Below are 25087 nucleotides of genomic sequence, written 5' to 3' on the forward strand. Positions count from 1 at the left end.
AGCAAGAAACCCCTTCCTCAGATCTCTGTTTCATTTTGCTGTGGTTTCATTTGCAAGCAGATTGAATTACACAGAGCAGACTTGACAGCGCTCAGCTGCCAGGGATGGTTCTAAAGCAGCAACAAGTGACATGCGGTTTATAGCACCACTCTTTAGGCATTTGATGTCCAGCAAGGATAACAAAAACTATTAGGTGCTTGTGCTTACCTTTTCATACTTGTCTGAGCTTAATCAGGTGAGGTACAGGATAATGGCCATTGCTGGGTTAGTTTTTGCTGGTGAGTATTCCAAAGCACTTAGATACTTTCCAAAATCTTGTTCCTTAAGAAAAGAGGAAGTCACACAGATGTATGCCAAGGTGGGAAACATGTCTAACTCTTTCTTTTTATACTTACAAGAAATTACTAAAGCAAGATTAGCATATTTTGATTGATTTGCAGATAGATCACAATAACAAAAATACTTAAAATATCAGTAGTGAAAAAGTAATTTCACCTGTTATCCTTCAAAGGCATACACCCTCTTTAAGATACTGGATATGAAAGTATCTTTACTGCAGTTAGTTCTGTTGACTTAAGTGAGAATCCTTAAAGCAAGTGGTGAAATCAGTCAACAGTACAATCAATTGCTTTTGAAAAGATGAGGCATGACTTTGTGAATGGGTGGGTATGTGTGTGGAGTTAGGTCTAGCCCTAGTAACAAAGGAATGTACCTTTCCCAATCTGTACAGAGGACGGAAAAATTGCTTGAAACAATTGATCAGCTTCATCTGGAATTTGCCAAAAGAGCTGCTCCTTTCAACAACTGGATGGAAGGTGCTATGGAAGACCTACAGGACATGTTTATTGTTCATAGCATAGATGAAATCCAGGTAAATGGTTGTCTATTTTTTGGCTTACAGTCATAAGGAAAACAAGAAAGGAAGCTTTTCCTTCTTGGAGAGTGGAACATGTGTAAGAAAAAAACCCCTATCTGTCTTGACATTTTTTTTGTGATAGGCGATGTCTACTCTATTATAAATATGGTTCTTCATTGATATGAAAGCATGTTCCAGAGATCACAGAAGAAACCATGGTCCTGATAAAGTTAATGAGGGCTGTTTCATGAATGTTTCTTTATGCATTATTTCCCGTTTCTACAGATACATGTAGACAGGATGTTTGAGAGGCTGAGGTGTGCTTATTTACAGCAGATCTTCCAGATATTGGAAGAAACATTAAGGTTTTAATGCTTTCCCTCGCTGTTTCTGATTTTAGAGTTTAATCTCTGCACATGATCAATTTAAAGCTACTTTGCCAGAGGCAGATGGTGAAAGACAGGCCATACTGTCAATCCAGAATGAAGTTGAAAAAGTTATTCAGAGTTACAGCATGAGAATAAGTGCAAGCAATCCTTACAGCACTGTTACTGTGGAAGAGATTCGCAGCAAGTGGGAAAAGGTAATGTATGCTAAATACATAAAGGACATTGTAACATAGTATTCTAGTTTAGGAATACTGAGGATATTCAAGAACTTTACAATAAATCTGTAAATTATTCTAGGTCATCAGATGCCAGAATGAACTTTCTACAGTAGCTTATGCTCTCCCTTTTGTTTGCTAGGCTTGCTTCACAATATTCCCTGCTCCCATCACTCAATATTATCTATGTCCTTTTTGGCGGGGCAAGAGAAGCATGTGTTGGGGCTAGTGCAGAGCTGGTGGCTGGCCAGAGGATGGGCAAGGGGGTGCCATTAAAAGGACAGAAAATGGTTGTATTCTTTCACTCGGTATAAACAGTAGTTCATGTGGAATTAAAGAGAGGCTTCTAGAGCAATCACACAAACTTTATTTCATTAGGAACCAAGACAGATAATATGCTGAAGGTAAATGAAGGTAAATGATTGTGTAAAATATATGGATTTACCAAATACATAAACTTACACAAGCAAGAACACACTGTCAGTGGGTTATAAGAACCAGGCAATAAGGAGTAAATTCAGTATCTCCCAGGGCAATCCGGAAGGGTAAGCCAAAAAAAGTGTTTGCAACGTATTAGAGACCTTCAGATATACATGATGGATGGAATGTGTCTCATGTTATCCTACCGTAATGGCTGTGCTAGCATAAGATGTTTTGCATCAACTATTCTTAAAATAATTACTTAGAGATTGAAAAATCACCTGTGTTTCAAAGAAAAACAAAGTAACTTATCTAATAGCAGTTCAAGTTAAATAATTGTCTTGAACTTGAATCTAGCCAGAGGTGAAAATTTCTTCTCTCTTCATGTCAGTCTCTCTGGTTCAGGCTGTCCAAGACCATGTTAGCAATTTGTTATGTTAGCACAGAACTGGTAAATAGTGATGATGTGTCATATCAATCTTCAGACCAGTAAGAAAAATTAGTAACTGTAGACTTATTTGTTCCATTTGTTTTTAAACTATTCATTTATGCCTACTCATACTCAGTGCTTTCCCACTGTGACAGGTAAAGCAGCTGGTGCCTCAGAGGGATCAATCCTTGCAGGAGGAACTAGCCCGCCAGCATGCCAATGAGCGCCTGCGTCGCCAGTTTGCTGCTCAGGCCAATGTCATTGGGCCATGGATCCAGACCAAGATGGAGGTGAGTATCAGACCCTCATGCAAAAGCTGATGAACAAAGTGGCTTATATTTTTTTATCTCTGCATTATATACAGGACAACAGCAATCTTCATGCTAGTTTACCAGCTGTTTGATCCTGAAGTACTTAGCACCTGTTAAGATGACTTTTTTAAAACTGTGGAAGCCTTGATGATGAGCAGGAGATGTAGCTTTGAAAAATCAATCACTACACAATTACTATTCAGCTTCTGCTTTCTGTAAAGGAAGGATATCAGGATCACTGGGTTCTCAATACTAATTCCAGCGATAAATATACCACATTTCTTTTGAAATGTGTTTTCTACGTAAAATTTATCATCTACACTGTATGAAGGTTTTATTACTATTGCTTCTTAGTATGAAAATATTACATATTCATGTGAACATTGGTCAAATTAGCAAATATTTGGAGCTCAAGTTTTGTGGATGCGTCTGTTTCTTTTGACAGGAAATTGCCCGCAGCTCTATTGAAATGACAGGGCCTTTGGAGGACCAGATGAATCAGCTGAAGCAATATGAGCACAATATCATTAATTATAAACACAACATTGACAAACTGGAAGGAGATCATCAGCTTATACAAGAAGCACTGGTGTTTGACAACAAGCACACCAACTATACTATGGAGGTAGCCATTTACTCCTTTTTGTACTGGTTAGTTTATTGTGTGCTCTTCTGCCATATAAGTACCTTCCCTGATCTGAAGAGACTGCAACAGAGGACGGAATTTGTCAGACTTCCTGATAAGCTCATAAGACTTGTTTTATTTTCACTTATTTTTACTTTCAGTGAAGACGTACCATTCAGAAACCAGTTCCATATTTTTCTTAAGGCCATTTTTATTTTTAATGATCTTTAGTCATAATACAGAGTTAGTGGTATGGAAAAAGTATTCACATAAATATATAGACCTGATTTTTTCCTGACTGTACTTTTTATACTCTTAGAAGAATATATTTGATTCTTTAATAAATCAGTATTTTCTCTCTCATAGCACATCCGTGTTGGATGGGAGCTGCTGCTTACCACCATTGCTCGAACTATCAATGAGGTTGAGACTCAGATCCTCACAAGAGACGCCAAGGGTATCACCCAGGAACAAATGAATGAGTTCAGAGCATCCTTCAATCATTTTGACAGGGTACAGTACTCCTGCTTTTTTTCAGCTAGCACTATTTATTGTTCCCAAAAGCAAGTTTCATTATAGTTCTGCTAATATGGTCAAGTATTTGTTGAAATAACAGGCAGAACTGGATAAATCGGTATGTTTTGGAAAATAACGTGCCCCTTTATTTCAAGGCGGTGCAGTGTGTTCTACGTACTTGCCAGCAGCTTCCATCTCATTAAATTTAGCTGTAATGTGGATTACAGGTTTTTCTTTCTTTGAATCACAATTTATCCCCCTAGAAACAGATTTGCAGGAATATAGTTGGGGCAATCATGGCTGTCAAGGAAAATCTTTTATTTTTCTGGCTGTATATGGGAAATAAGAGGCTGTTATTTTCAGTTATCTAATCATGGATGAATAAAAAAGTAGGAATGAAAACATTACTGTGAGGAAACTTAGCTCATTCCTTCTGTGAGTTACGCAGTTCATGGATACAGGGTTAAAAAAGATAGCTATTAACAGACAGAATAGCAAAATATGTGCAGACAGGGGTCTGACATTCCCAGTTGGAGAACAGTCTGTACATGAGTTAGCTCTGCTGGCTCTGTGCTCTCATGAACCCACCTTCAAAACCCAGTCCATATTTCAAATACTGAAAAAAAATGCAGCACCAGGCTGTTGCCTTTTCCCCAGTACAGATTCCTGTAGTTTGCAGACTGTGCTTAACCCTGACTTATATTCTGTTATCATGAGTCAGCTCCTTCAAATCATTTCAGGCTATAGCAAAATGCCACTCTCTTTTCACTAACAACCTGTTTGTCCAGCTCTACTCAAAATGGTTACCCGTATCTGGACTTATACTTGATGCGCATTGGATGCTGACAGTCATAGTTTGCTAAATATTTTAGAATATCCTTAATAGTTTAGAAAGAAAAGCAGAATTGCCAAACCTCTGCTTTCTGAAGAAACACACAGGCACAGGAGAGGTTACCTACACAAGAACAAGAAACGGATTTTATGGAAAATCTTAATGTGATTCTAGTGCAGCATAATTCCTTTTTGTATTTTCTAAGGAAGCAGAAGTTAACATCACAGAAGCAGAGATAAATTTCCCGGGGTGGAAGGAAGTAGCATGCTAAATGGCTTTCCCAAAGCACTGGAGCAGATAACTGAGCAATTACAGCTATTAAAAGCAGACAAAGTACCAAGCCTGGATAAATTACATGCCAGTATTTGAGTGACCCTATTAAGGGAAACCAGGGACTTTGCACAAAGATTTGACAGCTCCCTAAAGACAAGGAAACAAGGTGGCTGAGTCCTAGTATATCTTACACCAGATGGCCATTTCTAGCATCCCTGTATCTTCACAGTTCTTAGATGAGTTCTCTGCCACACTCGCACCAAGTCCAGTTCAGTGGCTAAGGAGATATTACGGGCATCTCTGGGTGCCTCAGAAGGTGTTGAAGGGAGAAGCTAAATCCTAGCTTCCAGCCCTACTGTTACAGATCTGTAGGCTTTGCAGATGAAGTAAGACTTTGAGATACCACAGGATGCAATAGAGCAAAGCCTTAGGAAAGGCTGTGTGGCCTGGAAGAGGGTGCCCATGTCACATAGCTGCAGGCAAGCTGGAGATGGGCTATGACAATAAATATGCAACACAGAAATGTCTAGGAAGACTTTTGCACTGACACAGTTCAGTAATTATATTCTTAGTAGCATAATGCAAGTTAAAGAAAGGAGGAAGGTAAGATCTAAAACCATTCAGCCACCAACCCAGGCTTTCTGTAGGGGACAGATAGAAACACTGATAAAAGAGAATCACAGAATCATAGAATGGCCTGGGTTGAAAAGGACCTTAAAGATCATCTAGTTCCAACCCCACTGCTGTGGGCAGGGTTGCCAACCACTAGAGCAGGTGCCCAGGGCCCCATCCAGCCTGACCTTGAACACCTCCAGGGATGGGACATCCACAACTTCTCTGGGCAACCTGTTCCAGTGCCTCACCACCCTCTGCGTGAAAAATTTCCGCCTAATATCCAACCTAAATCTCCCCTCTCTTAGTTTAAAACCATTCCCCCTTGTCCTGTCACTATCAACCCCTGTAAATAGTTGCTCCCCCTCCTGTTTATAGGCTCCCTTCAAGTACTGGAAGGCCGCAATGAGGTCTCCCCAGAGCCTTCTCTTCTCCAAGCTAAACACGCCCAGTTCCCTCAACCTTTCTTCATAGGAGAGGCCCTCCAGCCCTCTGATCATCTTTGTGGCCCTCCTCTGGACTCGTTCCAAGATCTCCATGTCTTTCTTGTGCTGGGGACCCCAGGCCTGGACGTATTACTCCAGATGGGGTCTCACAAGAGCCGAGTAGAGGGGGAGAATCACCTTCCTCTCCCTGCTGGCCACCCCTTTTTTAATGCAGCCCAGGACATAGTTGGCCTTCTGCTTATACTTATAAGAGAAGCTTATACTGATTAAATTACACTGTAACTTAATGGGCAGATACGATTCAATCTGCACAGGCTAGCAGGAGACACTGAACAAGCACGTTTGAGAGAGGCAGGCTTCTTTCTCATTTTTATATCCTTCCTGTGCCCTTGCACACTTGAATATTTTGTGTTGGTGAATAAAAGAAACCCAGGGTGCTTCAGAGTTACTACAAAATAATGAAGGCTCTGAACATGGAATTTAGATAGAAAAGACAGTAATGGATTCTTTTATGGTCTTGATGACCTTAAATAGAAATGAAGATGAAACTGAATCATCTGAACATAAGCACTAACATGAAAAATACTATCTTCTCCATATCAGATGGAATTAGCAGTGTATGTAATAATTTTCTTGTGCTTTAGCAGCATTTCTGAATGCCTGACGTAGTTTAAAAAATACACTGAAAGAACTGGACTGCTATTTACAATGATGAATAGGCAGAAAATTTCCCCAAAATTAATATCATGCCTGATGAGTAGGCTTTAAATACCTAAGCACAATGGAACCATTTATGCATGCTATAGGTCTGACTTCTGTGGCATTTCTCCAACTCAAGACTTATCTTAATGTTTGACTTTAAGTGTGTGTTGAGGAAGTCAGCAAAGTACTTATATGCGGAGTGGCTCCCTTGCCCATTTCAAATAATGTATTTTGGTACACATAAATCTAACAACTTTTATAGAGTACTTCTAGAAACAACTCCTTTTGCTTATAAATCTGAGGAAGGAGCCCCTATCTTCCTCGCCAGGAAGAATATACAAAAAAATAAAAATCTTTCAGTTCATAATCCATTATGAGGCTTAATTCTGCAGTTGTTATTCCTTTGAAAGAGAGCTAGATAACGTAGTGAATTGTTTTAAATGGCTTCTACATCCTGAATATTTGAAAGAAAACTATATGGCATTTTAAAAGGGTTTTTTTGGGGTACTATATGCCCCTGATTCTCAGACTGCAGTATGTGGGCACCATGCATATAAGAATTACAAGGGCAGGAAGAGCTGTATTTCTTTCAGTGCATGCACCAGCAGAGCTGGGCTAGCACAGAGAGCATTACAAGTCACCCTTGTCAACAACAAGTGGTAAATATACTATCTCCCTGCGGGCAAGGGGGCAGCCCTCTACACTCTTGGGTTTCCAACCGGCATGTACACACGCTGCTACCCCAGAGGTTATTCCCGAGGATGCTGCTGCTTACCCACTACTCCTTGCTGGCGGCTGGGCCTGAGGGCACAGTCTAGTTGTAGGTATAAATATAAATCTTTAGCATCGCTGGTGTATCTCCTTCCTTAACGTGACTTCATAGAGAAAAAAAGAGAAAGTGGGACACAATGTCTGAATCACACAAGCAGTTTAGAAGTGTTCAAAATAGTGCAGAGCTGAACTATGATATGCAGACAAATGAGGACAGCAACACAGATACATCGTCAGTCACTGGTTTTGAAGCCTTTTTATGCAGGGTTTCCTTTTCCAGGTTCAGTAAATTTAGTAAGTTCTAAATAAGATTGCAAAGTATGTGATAAAATATCTGCAGCTGCTCTGCATGTAATATCCTAATTGCTGTTAACATATTCTACTATCTATTTTTCTGCAAACTACAGATTTTAAGTAGGGGCTCTGCGTGCAGAAAAATAGCATCATGCCAACCTATATTTTACTAACAGAAATACAACAGCTCCCATCATCAGGCTTACGCAGGTGAATTAGCATTCAGGAAACTGAAGGACATATTTAAGAATGTATTACTTTGACTAAGAAGCTCATTTGTTTTATAAGGCCACATATGAATCACACAGGGGAAGGAAAAGATTTCTGGGGACTAATAATGAAACATGGAAGGGATTTCAGTGTTTTACTTTTTGTTGGCAGGAAAAGATGAACAAAGCAAAGTTATTTATATGCTTTAAAAAACCATTTTCAGTGTTTAAGGTTGGTCTGCAAACAATACAAATAAATACAAAGAACCCTTTCCCAATGAGCAAGGCCTTGCATGGGCTTGATCTGTGCATTAACTGCAAAATATCATTGTATCCCATGAAAACTGATATACTGCAAAGATGCCTTTTTAGGCTATATATAATGCAGGTTAAAAAATTCACTATGAGAATGTGAAAACCTGTTATAGCACATGGCACAACTACTTGGACCCTCACTGGGGAGTCTCATTTAACCAGATGATGGTTGTGAGCTCCAGCACAACCATTGCACTCCTTTCCTAAAGACAATGGCTTCTTGGTAGATGTGCTGGCCTCTCTCACTCCCATCTGCCCTTCACTACCTGTTGCACCACTACTGCTGCCCTGTGTGGTGGTTAGGGAGCTGACCACCCACCCCACTCGTGTAGTCAAATAGCTAATAGCCCCCTGCCAACACCTGGTAGAGGAGGAAGAGGGACAAGATTTGGCTCTTAGCTCTCATTTTTATATGGCTTTGTTTGCAGTCACACAGTAATATTTTTGGCTTTAGAATAATGTAAAATGAGCTGACTTCGACCCTGGTGTGAGCTGCCTTAGCCTGTTTCCAGCATGATTTTTGAGTTTCAAGCCAGCTTAGATTAACATTTTGAGAATGACAAAATAAACAATTTTGAATGCTTTATAGCAGAAATTAGCTTATAAAATTGAAATATTAAAGGAAAAAACCTTCAATGTGGTTATGGCTTTTAACTAAATGCTACTTCAGATTTGCAGCTTTGCTTCATCTCTCATCATTGACTTCCCACTGTTATTTTTTATCTTCCCTTTATGGAGCTGGTGGAGGTTGATGCAGAGGGAGTCCATATAATAACAGCATGATATGTCAAAAATGCATGGTGTTATGAACTTAATAAAGCACAACTTTATCCTATTAGTATATTAGATAAACCAGTGCATTTGTTAAAACTCCTATAATTTTAGTTATGCATACCTATATAGAAATTTTCAAAAATAAATTATTCATTCACCAGGCAAATATGTAGCAGACAGAAAACCTTGGATTTTCTCCAAACTGTCAGTTTGTAAAATCAATAAGGGTAATAATTTTTCATCTTAGAACATCTCTTTAACTGTATACATGTTAACTCAATCTGAAGTACGCCTCTGCCAGAACACATTTTGTATGAACAGGAAGATAAGGCAGTCTCTTTTTAAGAAGTTAGTGTGAACCTCTTGACTTGAAAAATGGAAAAAATATTGGTTGAAAACAATGATCCAGTTTGATGTGGTGTTACTAGGAGCCATTTAACCTGGAATTCAATGGAGGTTTTTTAAAGTAATTTTTCTAAGCAAAATCTTACTGTATAGATTATTGAAGAAGACAGATAACTGAAAATGAGTTATGTCAGTTACAAATTGGTTTTGCCTCTAGACAAGAAATATATTGTTTTGTACTTCTACTTTCTTTTGAGATATGCATATTCAGTTGTTAAGTAATATTATCAGATCAAGAGTGAAGTAACAGTAACTGAGTGGGAAAAAAATGTTTTGCCTAGATTCAATGATCTTTTCACTGCATCTCACATGCACTGTATGACAATAGAGAATAAAGGAAGTAAATGGCAGTTCAATAAAAACTGCCTTATCATCAAAAATGTTAAAAAAGCACCTGTGGAGGAAGCACAGTTCTAACTCTGTAGTTGAAGTAAGGACCGTCTTCCACTAAGAAAAAAACTAAAGCATGAAACTGCAAAAGTTGTACACTTTTTAGGTAATTCATTGCAATATGTTGACATTACGTTTCCATGAAGTTCTGTAAAAACATGGTTATCAATACAAGAGAATAATGTTCTTTACTAACCAACTAACCTGATCTGTGATTTTTCTTTCCTTCCATTCACCTTCCCAAATGCATGACCTGTGACGGGATGCTAGGATGAATCTGACCATCTGCATTCTGATGAGTTTAAAGCCTGCCTCATCAGTCTAGGACAGGTTGGAAATGACCTGCAGGTAGACGAAACTGATATTGTTCTGTTTTCTCATCGGCCAATATAATAATAGTGAAAAAGATCAGGGTTTAAACTCCAGTGTATTAGTTATAATGCTTTAAAAAGATCCTGCCTCTGGGAAGACAACTGGATTAGATGGACTGTCAGCACCACTTGGGGCCATATTTTTCTATGCATTTTTTCAAAGATTTTTCAGGTTGTTTCTTTTACTTGGTTTGAGGTGTTTTATTTGGATTCTACTAGGTAACTATGGGGAACTCCTATGCTTCTTGCACTCCGACTTTTGCTCATTTTCCTTTCCTCAGACTCAACACAAGCTCTATACTGCTCTCTCCTACTTCAGATGACACAACTCTCGCCAAACTGCTACATTATATAACAGCACAGAGGAAATGTTAGTTTACCTTCCTGACATGACATTTAATGTTTACACAGCTTTAAGCCAGGCAGGCTACGTGTATGTTATTGCCTGGAAAATGAGCAACCTCCTTTTATACAAGATCTTCAGGTGACCTCCTAAGTCTTGCAAATCTAATCCTGTAAGCCAGTATGTGCATCTCTCTGTTGTAGTCCAGGTTTTGACAGCCTCCAGTCAGAAGGCAAATCCCTGTACTTATTTCCCATATGTCAGCAGACAGCTCTCATCATGTACCTACCCTAGCCTTGGAGTGGAGTATTTGAAATAGTCAGTGATACACTATTTTCAGACTGGTTTTAACTATACTTTTAGTCACTACAACATTCTATGCAGAACCTTTCAAATACATTTAATATCAGGGAGGCAGCTTGAGCATGTCCTGATTTTGACTGGTTTAGTAACAAAATTTTCTCCTTTCCCTTCTTTGTCTTCTCTGGTTCTGTTCTCTGTATTCTTGTCTCATTCACCTCCTCTTCTCACTTATCTCTCCCCTGACCTTTCCTGATGTTACTTCTTGTGGTGAAAATGTCTGTTTCCTGTGTGTAATATGTTAGTTGCTTCTCCCTCCTTTAAACCTGATGCTGATTCTGCTGACCTGGTTGGGCAATATCAATGAATACCGATCATACACTGGATCCAATATGCCAATGGTCTAAACTCATAATCTCTCTGGGAATTACTTTGGATTCTTCAAACCTTCCCTTCTATATTCCTTACGTTGTTTTGGTCAATAGAGGAAGAATGGATTGATGGACCACGATGATTTCAGAGCTTGCTTAATTTCAATGGGTTATGATTTGGTATGAATTTTAAAAAACAATGGCAAATGATTCTGCTTACAGCTTATAACATTAACCACAGCAACACTAAAGCTTATTTAAATTGACAGAATACTAACAATATAATTTATAGTAGAGATATTAGTTTCTTGTTTCTTTGCTTTTTCTCTATTTTCAAATGGTTTAAAAGGAAGTTAAAAGTAAAATTAGACACTGGAAAACCATATTCTATGGCCCACTGCATTGCTTTTTGAATTAAGGAAACTTTAAAAGTTGAAATTAACAGTTATTAATTTTTTTTTATTTCTCCTTTTTTTATCTGCATGAGGAAGAATGAGTTTGCTGTTTAATTCTCAAGAACTAGCTTTGGGGGTTGCATTTGCTTTCCTTCACTTATTTATTCTAAAAGTTTTGCCCCAAATTCACCCTTTTTAGTGGAGAAAGGATTAGCCTTGAACTATCCTATATTTGGCAGGAAATTTTCATAATTGTTTCCCTTTCTTCTTAGTTCAGTGGGTCTGCAAGTACACTGCTGCTTGGGCTATTGTTTCACCCCCCTGTGTGTTACCTAAATTACAATGGCTTTAGGATGGGGTGGAAAATGAAGTGTGAAGTTAAAACAAGTTAAACAGGCATTGAGGAAGGGCGGGAGGGGAGAAAAGACACAGAAAGTAATTGAAAGGCACATATTATGTATTTAAGACAAAGAATACATTTTTCAAAAGCACCCAGTCCTTTTTACAAGAGGGGGAGGCATTTAAGATCCTAGATTTCACTGACTCTGACATTTATGTTCCTAAATCAGGAAGATGCTTTAAAGCCTTTGTAACCACTGGTCCCTACTGATTCATGAGAGACACAGGCTGCTGGCAATTGATATTACGGTGACCATTTTTTTTGTTTTGGATTCTGTGAAAGGGTGAAGCTGAGTTTGCTCGAATCATGTCTCTGGTTGACCCCAATGGGCAAGGAACTGTCACTTTCCAGTCCTTCATTGACTTCATGACCAGAGAAACGGCAGATACAGACACGGCTGAGCAAGTGATAGCTTCCTTCAGAATCTTGGCTTCAGATAAGGTCAGTCATCATGCTGCTGGCTGTAAGGATTCAATAGCTCTCCTATTTAGCCCTTCTTTGCTGAAAATCTTGTACAAGCCTTTTAAAAAGTAATAGTGAAGCTTTGTTTTCAGTTTGTAAGACTTCAGAGAAAGCACTTGCCTTTTCTTCTTGTTTGGAACCAAGACTCTTAGCTTTAATGGATGCAGAATTGAAGGCTTGATCTGTATACCCTCATATCACAAAGAACCAACATAAAATTAGACATCTTAGACAAGACTTTGTCTGTATAACGGATATATTGTACATCAGGTTAATTTTCACACAATAGGCTTGATTAGAGGGGCGCACATTCTGCCTTTCATACTGTTGTCTGGTGTTTCAGTGCAGAGTTTTATCCTCTGGAACATAGCCTGGGACAGTTGCACAAGACTACACCTAATTGTGAGCAAGGTTGTGACCTGACAGCTCATTCAACAGGGTGATGCAGTGTGGTGTATCCCTGTCCTAGGAGGAGGAGGAGGCCTCCTCTAGTTACTGGGTAGGTGGAGGAAGCTCCTGAATTTGGCATGCTTTCCTCCCCACAGCCAGATCCACTGCCGAGTGAGTGGTGTGTGAAGAGGATAATGGCAACCCAAGAGCTTCTGGGGGAGTCAGGGCCATAAACAGTGCTGCCAGGAAACCAATCCTGTGCTGTGGAGAAAGGAGAGATCACAGCAGCACAGGTCTATTTGCCCAAGCTCGCTCTATTGATTTTCTCATTCTGGCTGTTTGTATTGATTTTGTGATCTCAGTTACTGTGGACTACATTTTGAATTCCAGACATGTTCTCAATAGGAATTCATGTGGAAGATGAAAGACAGGAAAAAATGGTTTTCATTACGTTGCTATTTTAAATAATGTCAAGTCTGTTAACAGAGGGTATCTTTCATATCGTAAATGTAAACCATTAAGAGCAATAATGCATCTTTCATTACAAAAACATTAGGATGTTGAAACTACCAGGATCTAACTGAAAATGTGTCTGTCCTGTCACAGCAGAAGGGGCAGTAGTGTGCTTTAGAGATACTGACTAGCTATCCAAGGATGAGCTGTATCAGTAGCAGTCTACCCATGGCTGCACAGTGCTCAGTGGCTAACTTACACAGTCACATACCCTGAGTCTGGATTTTGACCTAATTGGTTTGTTGGTAGGATTGTCCCCTTCAACTCATCATTAGGGATGGAATTTACTGAAGAAAATATTTGGTCTCAGGAAAATAGGCAGGATGTCTGAGTTTATTAGTCACTGCTACAGAAAATAAATATCCTTTCAAAAATACATACTGAATTTGTCAATCCTTTCCCTCCTCCCAGCCTTATATCCTGGCAGATGAGTTACGTCGCGAGCTGCCTCCTGAGCAGGCTCAGTACTGCATCAAGAGAATGCCTCCGTACACCGGCCCAGGTTCTGTTCCTGGGGCTCTGGATTACACCTCCTTTTCGTCAGCACTGTATGGAGAGAGTGACCTCTGATTCTGTAATTGGCCGTATTCATGGTATACACTAAAAATACCTACTTTATTGTCCAAATTGCTTCTCAAAAGCTTTGACAAGCTGATTTAAAAATGAGTTTTACAAATACAGTAGGTATGGTCAGTGTAAAGTCCTAATAGCTAAAGTAACTATTGTATGTTAAAGTGTGCGGCACGCTAGATTTCTGCATTGTTGGTTTTAGGTTGTCTGTCCTGTACAATGCTAGAAAACATTAAAAAAAAAATCGCAAGATACTAACTTTGGAAATATCCATTCAGAAAATAGAATGTCAAACCTGAGAACATTGAAACTCACAGAATAGTTCTCCATTTTCAAAATGTTTCAATGCCATATGTGCTTCTTTTACAATGTTCATAAAACTGTTAGTAATCATGCTTTTTTTCTTTCACAGAGCAATATTATTTTCCTCTAATGATTTCTGATTTTGTATGCTTCTACCAGTGGAATTTAATAAAATATTAAAATGCAGTTTTTCAGGGAAGAAATATATCAAGTAAGCTACTTAATTACAAAAATAATCCAGAGTGCTATGCTTTTATCTCTTAAGGACAGTTTTATCTTATCACAAAGAGTTGTAATATAGGGGGGAAAAGCTGATTAAATTGCAGGTTTAGAATGCTGTAAGCAGTACTTTTCTTTTAGGCCTTTGACTTTTACAGCTAAGGGAGTACAACTTTTATAATCAGAAATAATAAGGAAGCTAATTTCATGTGAGCTGTTCCGTTTTGAAACTATTTCTTGTCTGTGTTGGACAGTCTTTGTTTCTCAGTATAAGAAAGACAGTCCCTCGTTGTATTAGTGGGCAACATTCATCTCTATCCTGCATAATGCAAAATCCCATCTGAGCAAATGTAGTGTGGTTGTCTTGCAGCTTTAACTCTGCAGTGCTCAAATTTCAGTTTGTCTTGACTTCTACTGGATCGCAGGCAGTTCTGTCTGTATTATCCTCCTGTGCGCTAGTTGTTCTACTGTTTTTTTTCCATCTTGAGAAATGATAGAGAAGTAAAAGCAGTACCTTTTTTACTTGAATCCTACTGACACTGAGGAAATGCAATGTAATCAAACAAAACCATTTACAAATGGTGAAGTGAGCTGTGCAGCCCAGTGCTATTAAAGCAACAATGTGCCTATTAAATAAAGTCTGCTTTTTAAAACCTTATGAGACTCTGTCATTGGCAATCACGGTGGTTCCCGATAAGAACTGGGAATATTCCTGAACATTAAAGGACATTTCAGTCTGGTAAAAGTTCAAAAAAGTATGTTGTGCATTTCTGCACACTGTGTTTGCATGAACTGCAGGTGCTGGAGGGAGAGGTATGGCCTTATGAAGTGAGATGGAGCCCAGAATGAGGGAGACAGAGCTTCCATTTAAGACACTTAAGCACAGATGTCCATAGCTTGTTAGATGCCCAGCTTGGATTGATTTCAGTGTGACTTAGGGACTAATGTTTTTGAAGATGTTGGCCTTAACTTTTCTCTCTCTCTCTTTTTCCTCATGTGCAAAAAAGCATATAATAGAATCACAGAATGGTTTGGGTTGGAAGGGACCTTAAAGACCCTCTAGTTACACCCCCCCTGCCATGGGCAGGGATACCCTCCACTAGCCCAGGTTGCTCAAAGCCTCATCCAGCCTGGCCTTGAACCCCTCCAGGGATGGGGCATCCACAGCTTCTTTGGGCAACCTGTGCCAGTGCCTCACCACCCTCACAGTGAAAAATTTCTTCCTAATATTTAATCTCAATCTACATTATTTCAGTTTGAAGCCATTACCCCTCATCCTATCACTACACTCCCCGATACAGAGTCCCTCCCCATCTCTCCTGTAGGCCCCCTTCAGGTACTGGAAGGCTGCTGTATTTGCGCTTGTGATTGCTCTGACCCACGTGCAGGACCTTGCACTTGGTCTTGAACAACATCATGAGGTTTACATGGGCCCACCTCTCAAACCTGCCAAGGTCCCTCTGGATGGCATCCCTTCCCTCCACCATGTCGACTGCACCACTCAGCTTGGTGTCATCAGCAAACTTACTGAGGGTGCACTCGATCCCACTGTGTATGTTACCGACAAAGATGTTACACAAAACCAGTCCCAATACCAACCCCTGAGGAATGCAGGGGGAATGGTAAGTATGCAGTGATGCTTTCACTGGCCTTTGCTTTGAAATCCATAAATAAGAAGCATTAAAAAATCTCCGTATGATTTCGGTCCTAAAACAGGCACCTGCAAGTAAGGTGTATGTGATGTGAACAATTTCAAAACAATCCCAGCGGAGACAGGCCATGACTAAATACCTCTTCCTCCTCCACCCTGTGTACAAAGGCCAGCAGAGGACTTAGGAAAATACTGGGGCTGGAATCACATCTCCTATAGTGCATGTGCGTCCTTGCATACAGCCAGAAGCCACAGCTGTCACTGCTGATACCAACATGGTGCAGTGCCATCTCTTCCTGTGATGACAGTACCCGTACAAACTGTGGGGAAGCTCTGCCTTAAAGCAATGGCATTTCCAGCTAAATGACTGCTGGGCAGGCTGAATCCTAATAAAAAATGAACCTGTATTATCTCTCATTGTCACAGGTTCATGCAACCAGAAGAATAAAACATTGAGCTTCCAACTATGGCACAAAAGCAAAACCTCAGTGCTACAGGCAGGATTATGCTAAAAATTGGCACAGATACAGTTTATATCTGACACTCCTATTGGGCATCATTCACATCTGCTGATGTTTATATTGTGATATTATTCTTATTTTTGATAATATGGAAGAGACTTCTAAACATCTCCTTTAGCTAAACATTCTGTTGATTGAGTGCTACATTAAATGATAAGCCCTGTCTTCTCCATATGTGTGCTTGACTAGGATTTCATATGCAAAGGTTCAAAAGAAATTCCTTTGCCAATTTGCTGTTTTGGGAAACTTCAGTAGTATTTGTAAGACTGCTTTGCACAAATTTGAATATCAGCATATTGCTTTAATTACTTGGAAATCAAATAATATTGGATTTAATGTCCTGAGATAATAAATGTCCTGAGGCAATTTTAACACCCATCCATCCCTCATCTACTTGCTCCTGGCTGTTCTGTTTCAAAACCTGGCTGGTTTATTTGGTCCCAGTTCATGGAAACTTCCTTCCTTTCAACATACCTGTTAATGCTTTAAGTGACAAATGTCCTCGAGCGCTGTTCTTGGGAGGAGTGGTTATCATATGTGCTCTCCTGAGCTGGAGCCTTCCAACTGCATAATGGCTGCTTGTGTGCGAAGCTCAGGGAGAGCAGACCTCCAGAGGCAGACCACAAGCACAGAGGGTCCTGTCTCAGGCTTAGCTAGTCTGCTGTCAAGAGCGAAGGAAAAGAAATGTTTGTGTAAGCTGCTGGCATGTCGTGCCTTCATTGGGACTGAACTGCCAATATAGGCACACCAGATTAATATAATAAAAAAAAAAAACAACAAAAAACCAAAACCCACTACAGAAAAGCACAGAATGGCTGTATCAAACACCCTGTTCAGACTTGTATCCTGGCTCTGACAGTAGGCAGATAGCAGGCACAATGGGAAAGTGTAAAAGCGAGGCGGCATGTGGCCATGTGTGCCCAGAAGTCTCCATGCTGCCAGTAATTTGTGTGTCAGGAACTTATGGAACACTGCGCACCAATGCCAAAACTTAGTCTGTTTTTCTGATAAAGGAATATCTTCTCTTTGTATTCCTTTCAGTGGGACCTATTGTCCCTACAAATTCTCCAGCAGGATATTGGATATGCTTGAAAAAAAGGTCTGCTGTTTGTTCTTTTATCTTTTGCAAACTGTTTTCTCAAAGTATTTTTGGTTTCCCTTATTATCTATTTACAATTAACCTGCCAGAATTTATAATCCTGTTTTCCTCATATGAACATGATCCCAGCTTTCTGAAGGATGCTTGCAAAATGCAGGCAGTCCAAGAGGGAGGAAATCCTACCTTCCTGGGAGATAAAAAACCAAAAAACCCAGTTACAGTTTTAACAAACTCTTTAGAAAACCTGATTATTTAAAGGAAAATCAGGCACCCAGTAATGTTTGGTGGATGCCTGGGTGAGCATGATGAATATGTATAGGTGATACAATGCTGTCGGACACGACATCCCTGAGGTTCTATCTACTGGCGTTGTGATTAAACCAAAGACACAGAATTTAATATTGTGCAGCATGTTCAGTAACAGTCTTGCTGTTATTTGTGCATCGTCCAGGGACAACGCTCTCTGACAGTTCTAACTTTTAGCTTTGTTATTTGCTAAGTGAAGGTGACAAAGCCTGACTTGTCACAGCAAGCTGGCAAGCAGCCTTACTGTCCAGCAAACACTTCTGCCACTCAGAAGTAATAACTGTCATTATCTGAAGTGATGTGTGGAGGACGAGGCTGAAATGTTAATATGTTGATATGTAAGTAAAAATGTACAAGTATCTTAGCCATTGTATTATGTTTCATTTTTTCCCATTTTTCATTTGAGTACAGTTGCATATACACATGTAAGAAGCTGAAATTATGCTCGTGGCAAAACCAGAAATGTAAACTCTATTAAAGACAACACATTTTTTAACACTTTTCATTCTTTTCCTTAGCAATCAATACGTTTCTACCAGCCACTTAAGAAAACTAGCCCCCGCAAATTAAATATTTTGATTATGCTTGTGCAAAACCCTTCCTTCCATCAAAAATGAATAACTGGCTTTTTCACTTTTTTCACCAAGAAAAATCAAACCCATTCATTTCTGATTGACCCCAGCTGACGGCCTTGCCACTCTCCCTCTTCTGGGAATTTGGGCAGATTTTTCATAAAACGCATTGTTTCTTCAAGCCAGACCAAGAACCCTGATGGCCCAGTTGGCTTTATTTGCAGAAGACAATTGACTTAAATAGCTATAGTGGAATAAATATTCTGCCAAAGTCCCTTTGGAATAGCTGCTTACGTCAACACCTAGCTCAGAGTCATTACCCCTGTTCATAACAGTGGCATTTAACTGAGGTGTTACTCTGCAGAAAGGACGGCCTTTAGCAGAGGCCACTCATTTGCCTTTTCTGAGGAGGCATCTCCCCTCCCGCGAGCGTTACTGTCTCTTCTCAGACCACTCTCCCTTCTAACCCCATCATCAGCCTCTTTCTGCGACTGCCCTTTTCCCACTTCTAACAGCTGTCCTTTAGAGCTTAAACATTCCTGACTGGAGATGTTAACTTAAATCTAGTCTAATGATCTCAAAGCTCCCTTGAATCAGATTTTGAAAGGAGACACTTTATTTCTACTTGATCATAATGCAGTTATTCTTGATTTGTACTAGGGCAATAAATAAAGTATTATTTCCTTTGTTTTTGTTTAATGTCTTTAGCTTTACCTGCTATCCTGGAGTACTTTCTAAATTAGTCCCTTCAATAGACAGGACAGCATGCCTCTCCAGCCACCAGCTGTATATGAAAAGACATTTGTGTGCCACATGGAAAATGAAGATATAAACTACAGATTATCCCACCAGCACTGTCTGCAATCAAAATCCAGGTGCCTGCAGTGACTTTAGTTCTACACAGCAAAGGGGGGAGAGGAGAGTTAAGCCTGATTAACCTACCCCCCAGCTTGTACCCTCTTCATACCCTCCAGGTAGCTTCACCAGCTCCCAATGTACCCCCCTGCATGCATGTAGTAGCGCAAATGGGAGAGAAGGAAAGCGGAGGGTAATACAGAGTGTTAATCTGGAAATTGGGAAATGTACTCAGACAATGCTAGATGGGATGCAGTAATGCTAATAGAGACTTCTGAGGCCTTGTCAGCAGATCTTAGACTGCTCAATACATTTTAGGCATTACAAGTGTTAAGGCCCAAAAGTGAGTCAAAAGAGACAAGCCAAAAAGAGACGTCAAGAAAAAAAACAAATCAAAGGGAATTATTGCAGACTATGGGCTACAAAAGAAACTTTTCACTTCCATGTTGAAAACTAGACAAAGAATAAGACCTGACTGGTGTAAGTAACCACAAGGTAGAAATATTAGGCCTTTAGGGTGACAAAGGACACTCTAGGCATGTTTGTTTTAACGTAAATTTATATTACTGATAGCAAAAGAAGGGTCTGCCCTAGAGCAGTGTTCCCTGTCAGTGTCTGTGTTCATGCTGTGGTTACTGCTAGCAGATGCAAGAGGCTGCTTCTTCCTCCCAGTTTAATTTCTGAAGTTTGGACAAGATTTAGGACCAACACCAGCTCAGAGTATTTCTTCATATCTTAAGATATAAAGGCTTTCAGCATTAAGTTTTTTTTCTGTCTGGTAAGTTTGTATCATTATACCACTTGCATATTTATTTTATTTAGTATTTTGTTTTGAAAACAACTTTATTTATTCTCAGTTAATATTTCCAGCAAAAGCAGTTCTTTAGAAAGGTTCTATTTCGGGAACTGATTCCTTACCCTTGTTTTCTAGCTCATGTCTGGGACTCAAATCCTTGCCCCGTCTCCTTGCTCCTGACCTCACCAGCTTCTGCCCCCCCCTATTTCTGCTCTTTTACCTAGAATGAACTGAACACATGAGAGGGGATAGCATTGCTTAACCCACTTGGAAGAAGGAGGAGGTTATGACTGCCTGTAGAAAGGTTAGAGGAAATGTCACTGCTATGTCTGTGATTATAAGCAGTTTTCACAAAGGGTTGAAACCTAGTGGGTTAGAATTTAAAACTAATGAACCGTGCAGTTTCAAAGTCCTTTAAAGGAAAGAGAATTGGCTATAAAACATGCTTTTCTAACTGACAGTTGGTGACACGCAAGCTTGTTTGCATGTGTGAGTCACAGAGAGACAAGCAGGGCGCTGGTCTTTCAAGGTATTTAACACAGAAGGATTCCCTCTGCCCTTGCAGAAAATCTTGAAAGGTTTGATGGTCAATGAAAGAAAGCTAAATGAAGAGAGGCTGTTCACCTCCTGGAATGGAGTCATGACTGAGAGCTGGGAGCACTGCTTGAAGCTCTCCAATGCCACTTGTGTTGTATGACCTGTGCATGTCCCTTTTCACTGCCCTGTTGTGCTACGTCTGCACTACCAGGATGCAGGTGGCTGCACTGCTCGGCTATGCCTGTACTTCTCATGTCCACCATTCCAAGCTGGACAAACTTTTCCACAATCCTCCTTATTAGACACATTTTCAGAGATCTCAGATGTGTTGAACACAAACTGATGTGCTTGCCAGGTGGAGTGTGACCCCATTTACAGTGCAGGCAGCAGAAGTATGCCTGGGGCTTGTGCTCTCATAGTCCCTCTCCACTTCTTGTGTCAGTACCTCTGAGCTAGTCTATCCACTGGTATCCAAGTACACCAGCAGGCTCCAACTGCCCTAAACAGCTAGATATCAGACCTCCACCCCTGCACCTCCCACCTATAAGCCAGGGAGATGCACTTAACTCAAGCCCCCATCCTTGCTCCTTGCTTGAGCTATGTTGTATGCACTATGTCTTGCCTTGTCTACGAGACTTTCTGGCTTGACCTTGGCCCTGTCTCAAGACTACAGATTGTCTAGTGATCACTAGACGGTGGGCTGAACCTGGCATCATTGCTGGACCTGCCCATCTTGTTTGGGTACTGAGGGGCTGTCTCCTTGCCTCTGAGGTTACTGCTCCTGCCTGCCGTGCCGCCACCCTCACGCCTGTCACCAAGACCTTCCGGTTCTCCTTCACGGGGTGAGCCCTGAAGCCTCAACTGATTTTTGAGGCATTGTCTGTTGAATGGTGAACTTCAGAAATGGCTTGCTCTAGCCCCTCAGCTTGTGGACATCTGGCAACATGGGGAAGAAGCTCTACCAGCAAGTAAGAGAACAAGAGGCACCTTCAGAAACCCGTTTTTATAACCAGTCCGGACTGCTCCAGAGCAGATGTCGTCCCGCCCTGGGCAGGGGCAGTGCAACTCAGACTTCACTCGGCTGTGCTAATGAGGAGAAAGAAGCTGTGAATCTCATGCATGTCCGCAGCAAAATGTTCAGCTAAGCTGAACATTGAACAGATTTTCCTTGGTGCACACATTTAGCTGCAGGTGACCTGGCCCTTTTCCCCCATTTCCAATGCTGTCAAGGGGCAGCTGGCAAGTCTGCAGTGGTTCCTCCTCTCTCTTCTGTGAATTTGATGTGGATGCCTGAAAGGTGCATATTTAGGGTTTTAAAAATGTTGAAAAATTTCATAATCATATGAAGCCTGTAATAAACTGAAAGCAGTTGACGCAGTTTGCCTTGCGCAGCAGTGCGGATAAGCTGCAGGACTACACCCCCTATTGAATTCCCCCTCCTCTTCACACCTGCATTTCAGGCCTCCTAGGCATTTACACACTTTTTGATCAACACAGATTCTCTGAAGAGATGCAAAAGGTTAAATTCAGTTTACTTTAGTGTGTTTGTTTTCACTGTGATGGAGACTTTGAGTTTTTTTTAAAGTAGTGAGGTCCAAAATTTGTTCTGTGGTAAGCAGAATAAGTTTGTTGACATTCCTCGAAGCTGCGTATGCTTAATGGCTATTTTGACATTTGGAGTGTGCTTAGAAATGATCTTGAAATAATCAGCTTTCTTTCGATTTGTGGTAATATTTTGATCCTGGAATATAAATGTTAACATCATAATTTGACTTAACTGGAACAAATAATTTGTATTTGGATCACAAAAAATCACCCTCTAAGTTGTGGAGCTAGAAAATTAATTATTAAATTGAAATTGTAATTCTTGAGCACAGAGGAAATTCTGAAAACAAAAAAACAAGTTAGCGTAATTTAGTAATCCGAAATAGGGCAAGAATCCAGCTGCAGCAAAATAGCACAAGCAGCAAGTAACCTTACAGAACAGAGTGCCAAGAGCTGTGCTCTGAAATCAGATTAATCTCTTTCCTCTTTCAGATTTCTGCATGGGCAGTGAATGCCTCACTCGGATATAATCCTCTGAAATACAACTGTTCATTAGTAACGTGGATAATCCCACTGTTCTTGTTGAAATAAGCATTACTTATGTGAATAGCCCATTGGGAGCTGCATCCTCAGGAATAAAGGCAGATAATAAGGCAATGAAAGGCATATTTTTGTAACGAATATTATGGAGGTATCTAAAACACACACTAAAAAGCTAAAAGAGTGTGCTAAACCCGTGTTTGATCTTACACATGCACAAGGTGAGTATGTCACTGGAATACATGGGTGTGCAAGTAGAGTAACAGACTGGTGAACCAGATCCTTGGCACTGGAAAAAAAATTCAAATTACGAAGATGGCTTTGTTTGCTTCAAACACTACCTGGCTTTAAAAGATCAGTGAGAGTTTAGCTGTCTCAGGGAGGAGCTAGGGAAACCAGTAGTTTGAAAATACCTTCAAATACACTTGAAATACCAGAATTCAATCGGATTTAAAGTTATTTTTTGATAAGGACATTAATTTGGATTTATAGTTTAATCCCACTGCAATTAGGAAGATGTTAGTTTCACTGAAGTACCACTAACAGCCACCTTCAGAAACCAGGATTCTCAGCACGATGATGTTTGCATGAATGATACTATGTCTGCAACTGATGTTTAAACAGGACTAATTCCCAACAGTGTTAAGGTCAGGTTTCTCAGATACGGGAATGATGGCTCCTTTGTGTTCTTCCTTCCTTTACTCCATTGCTCCAGCAACTCTAAGCTGCTCTTGGTGTTACTCTAAATGTATGAAAAGGAACAGTATTTTGACAGCCTAATTTAATAAAATAAGAACAACACTCTGTAAGACAAAGAAAAAGCACTTTTCAAGCTTAACGGCATGCTCACTGCAAATTCTTGAAGGTTTCCTGCAAACACACCATGTATTAGAGCTTCTAAAATAAATAGTTAAAAAATCTTGGTAGCTGCAGGTGTGTTGCAGCCTCGGAATAGGGACATGCACTGGGACTTTCAGCACTGTGCAGTACTGTCATCATTGAAACTAAACCGAGAAAAGGGACTGCTGCTCTCTCTCTCCCTGCTGCTGCTCCTACGTCAGCTCTGGAGACTGCTCAGCTGCAGACGGATTGGATCAGAGACCTGTTTTCCCTGAAAACTGACCTTAAGGAAGCATTGTGTTCTGGGGCTGGTGCCCACTCAAGGAATGGCATGGAAATACCAGGATGGGACAGGGTGGACTTGGGGACTGCCTTTTCACAGCACTGCCCAGTCAAACTGGCTCAGACTGGTTGTGAAACTGCAGAGTAAACGGGACACATGAAATGATCCTTTTCAAAAGCGCCTTCAGATTTTCATGGGTTTTTTTTTTTTCTTTTCCCACTGACCTACTTTGCAGCAGTTACACAAACAACTGCATCAGCACACGCAAGGACAGGCTGAGCCGTGGTGCAAAGATCTATCGCCACAAAGCAACTGTGGAGACGGTGAGCTTTTTAACCTGAACTGCTGCCAGAGACAATTTTCATAGGGTTATGTGGCATGACAAAAAGGTCGTATTTTCATATTTTGAGCACTGAACTAGTTCAAATGACAATGCTGTTCATGTGTATTACTGGGATTTGAATTACTAACACTCTAAATTTAGAGTGCAGTCGTTATTCCCTTGAGCTATTCTGACTCCTGGCAGGCAGGCCCTGGCTGCGCACAGTGTTATGTCCATGAGGCTGCTCTTGCAGCTCTACCAGGCAGGTATTTCTTTCGATTAAAATGTGAGTCCTCAGATAAGCTGAAAGGATGTATCATCAGGGGCTATGGAAAAGAAATAAAACTCTTCTGTCAAAATAAGACACATTGTCTGTCAGGCAAACTGTGCCTTAATTTGCTCAGTTCCTTTAGGGTAAGCGTGTTTCCAGGGTCGCACACCAGTAACCTGCATCCACGCCCCCGGCAAGTCTTAGTTCATTTCAGATCTATTTGCATTTGTTTCCTCTCAACACTAAGTTACTCTTTAATTGCAATGTAAGTGCTTTTGCTATTTGAAAGACTTATTTTCCTCCTCATCGTCCCCCAATAAGGAGAAAACTCATTTTGTGTAGCCCTGCCGGGCAGCAAAAGTACCACTCTGTGATTACACGAGCACCTGAACCTGTCGGCATTTAAAGTCAGGAGAGTTAGAAGATGAGACTCTGCTTTCCCCATCCAAACCAAAGTTTAAGAGCTGCCGTCCCAGGCCGCGAAAGGAAAGCGAACCAGCTCATCGGGCGAGCCTTCAGCCCGCTGC

At 40.5% G+C, this 25087-nt stretch overlaps 1 protein-coding gene across 3 annotated transcripts in view; it reads left to right on the top strand.

Annotated features, from left to right (window-relative positions):
- LOC104459383 (alpha-actinin-2) overlaps positions 1-14265 on the top strand; it is a 32573-nt gene extending 18308 nt beyond the window's left edge. The window contains exons 9-17 of one of the 3 annotated variants that reach the window (XM_010076163.1): positions 731-871; positions 1257-1439; positions 2466-2600; positions 3067-3246; positions 3613-3759; positions 10056-10133; positions 11285-11350; positions 12248-12406; positions 13742-14265. In XM_010076163.1, the coding sequence (XP_010074465.1) occupies positions 731-871; positions 1257-1439; positions 2466-2600; positions 3067-3246; positions 3613-3759; positions 10056-10133; positions 11285-11350; positions 12248-12406; positions 13742-13900 (1248 nt within the window). In that variant the 3' untranslated portion in view covers positions 13901-14265. The remainder of the gene's footprint in view (positions 1-730; positions 872-1256; positions 1440-2465; positions 2601-3066; positions 3247-3612; positions 3760-10055; positions 10134-11284; positions 11351-12247; positions 12407-13741) is intronic. The other 2 variants (XM_010076165.1, XM_010076164.1) reach the window with 2 other exon arrangements.
- Positions 14266-25087: the final 10822 nt, after the last annotated feature.

Source organism: Pterocles gutturalis, unplaced genomic scaffold (assembly GCF_000699245.1).
Source record: "Pterocles gutturalis isolate BGI_N339 unplaced genomic scaffold, ASM69924v1 scaffold16238, whole genome shotgun sequence".
NCBI classification, from domain to species: Eukaryota; Metazoa; Chordata; class Aves; order Pterocliformes; family Pteroclidae; genus Pterocles; species Pterocles gutturalis.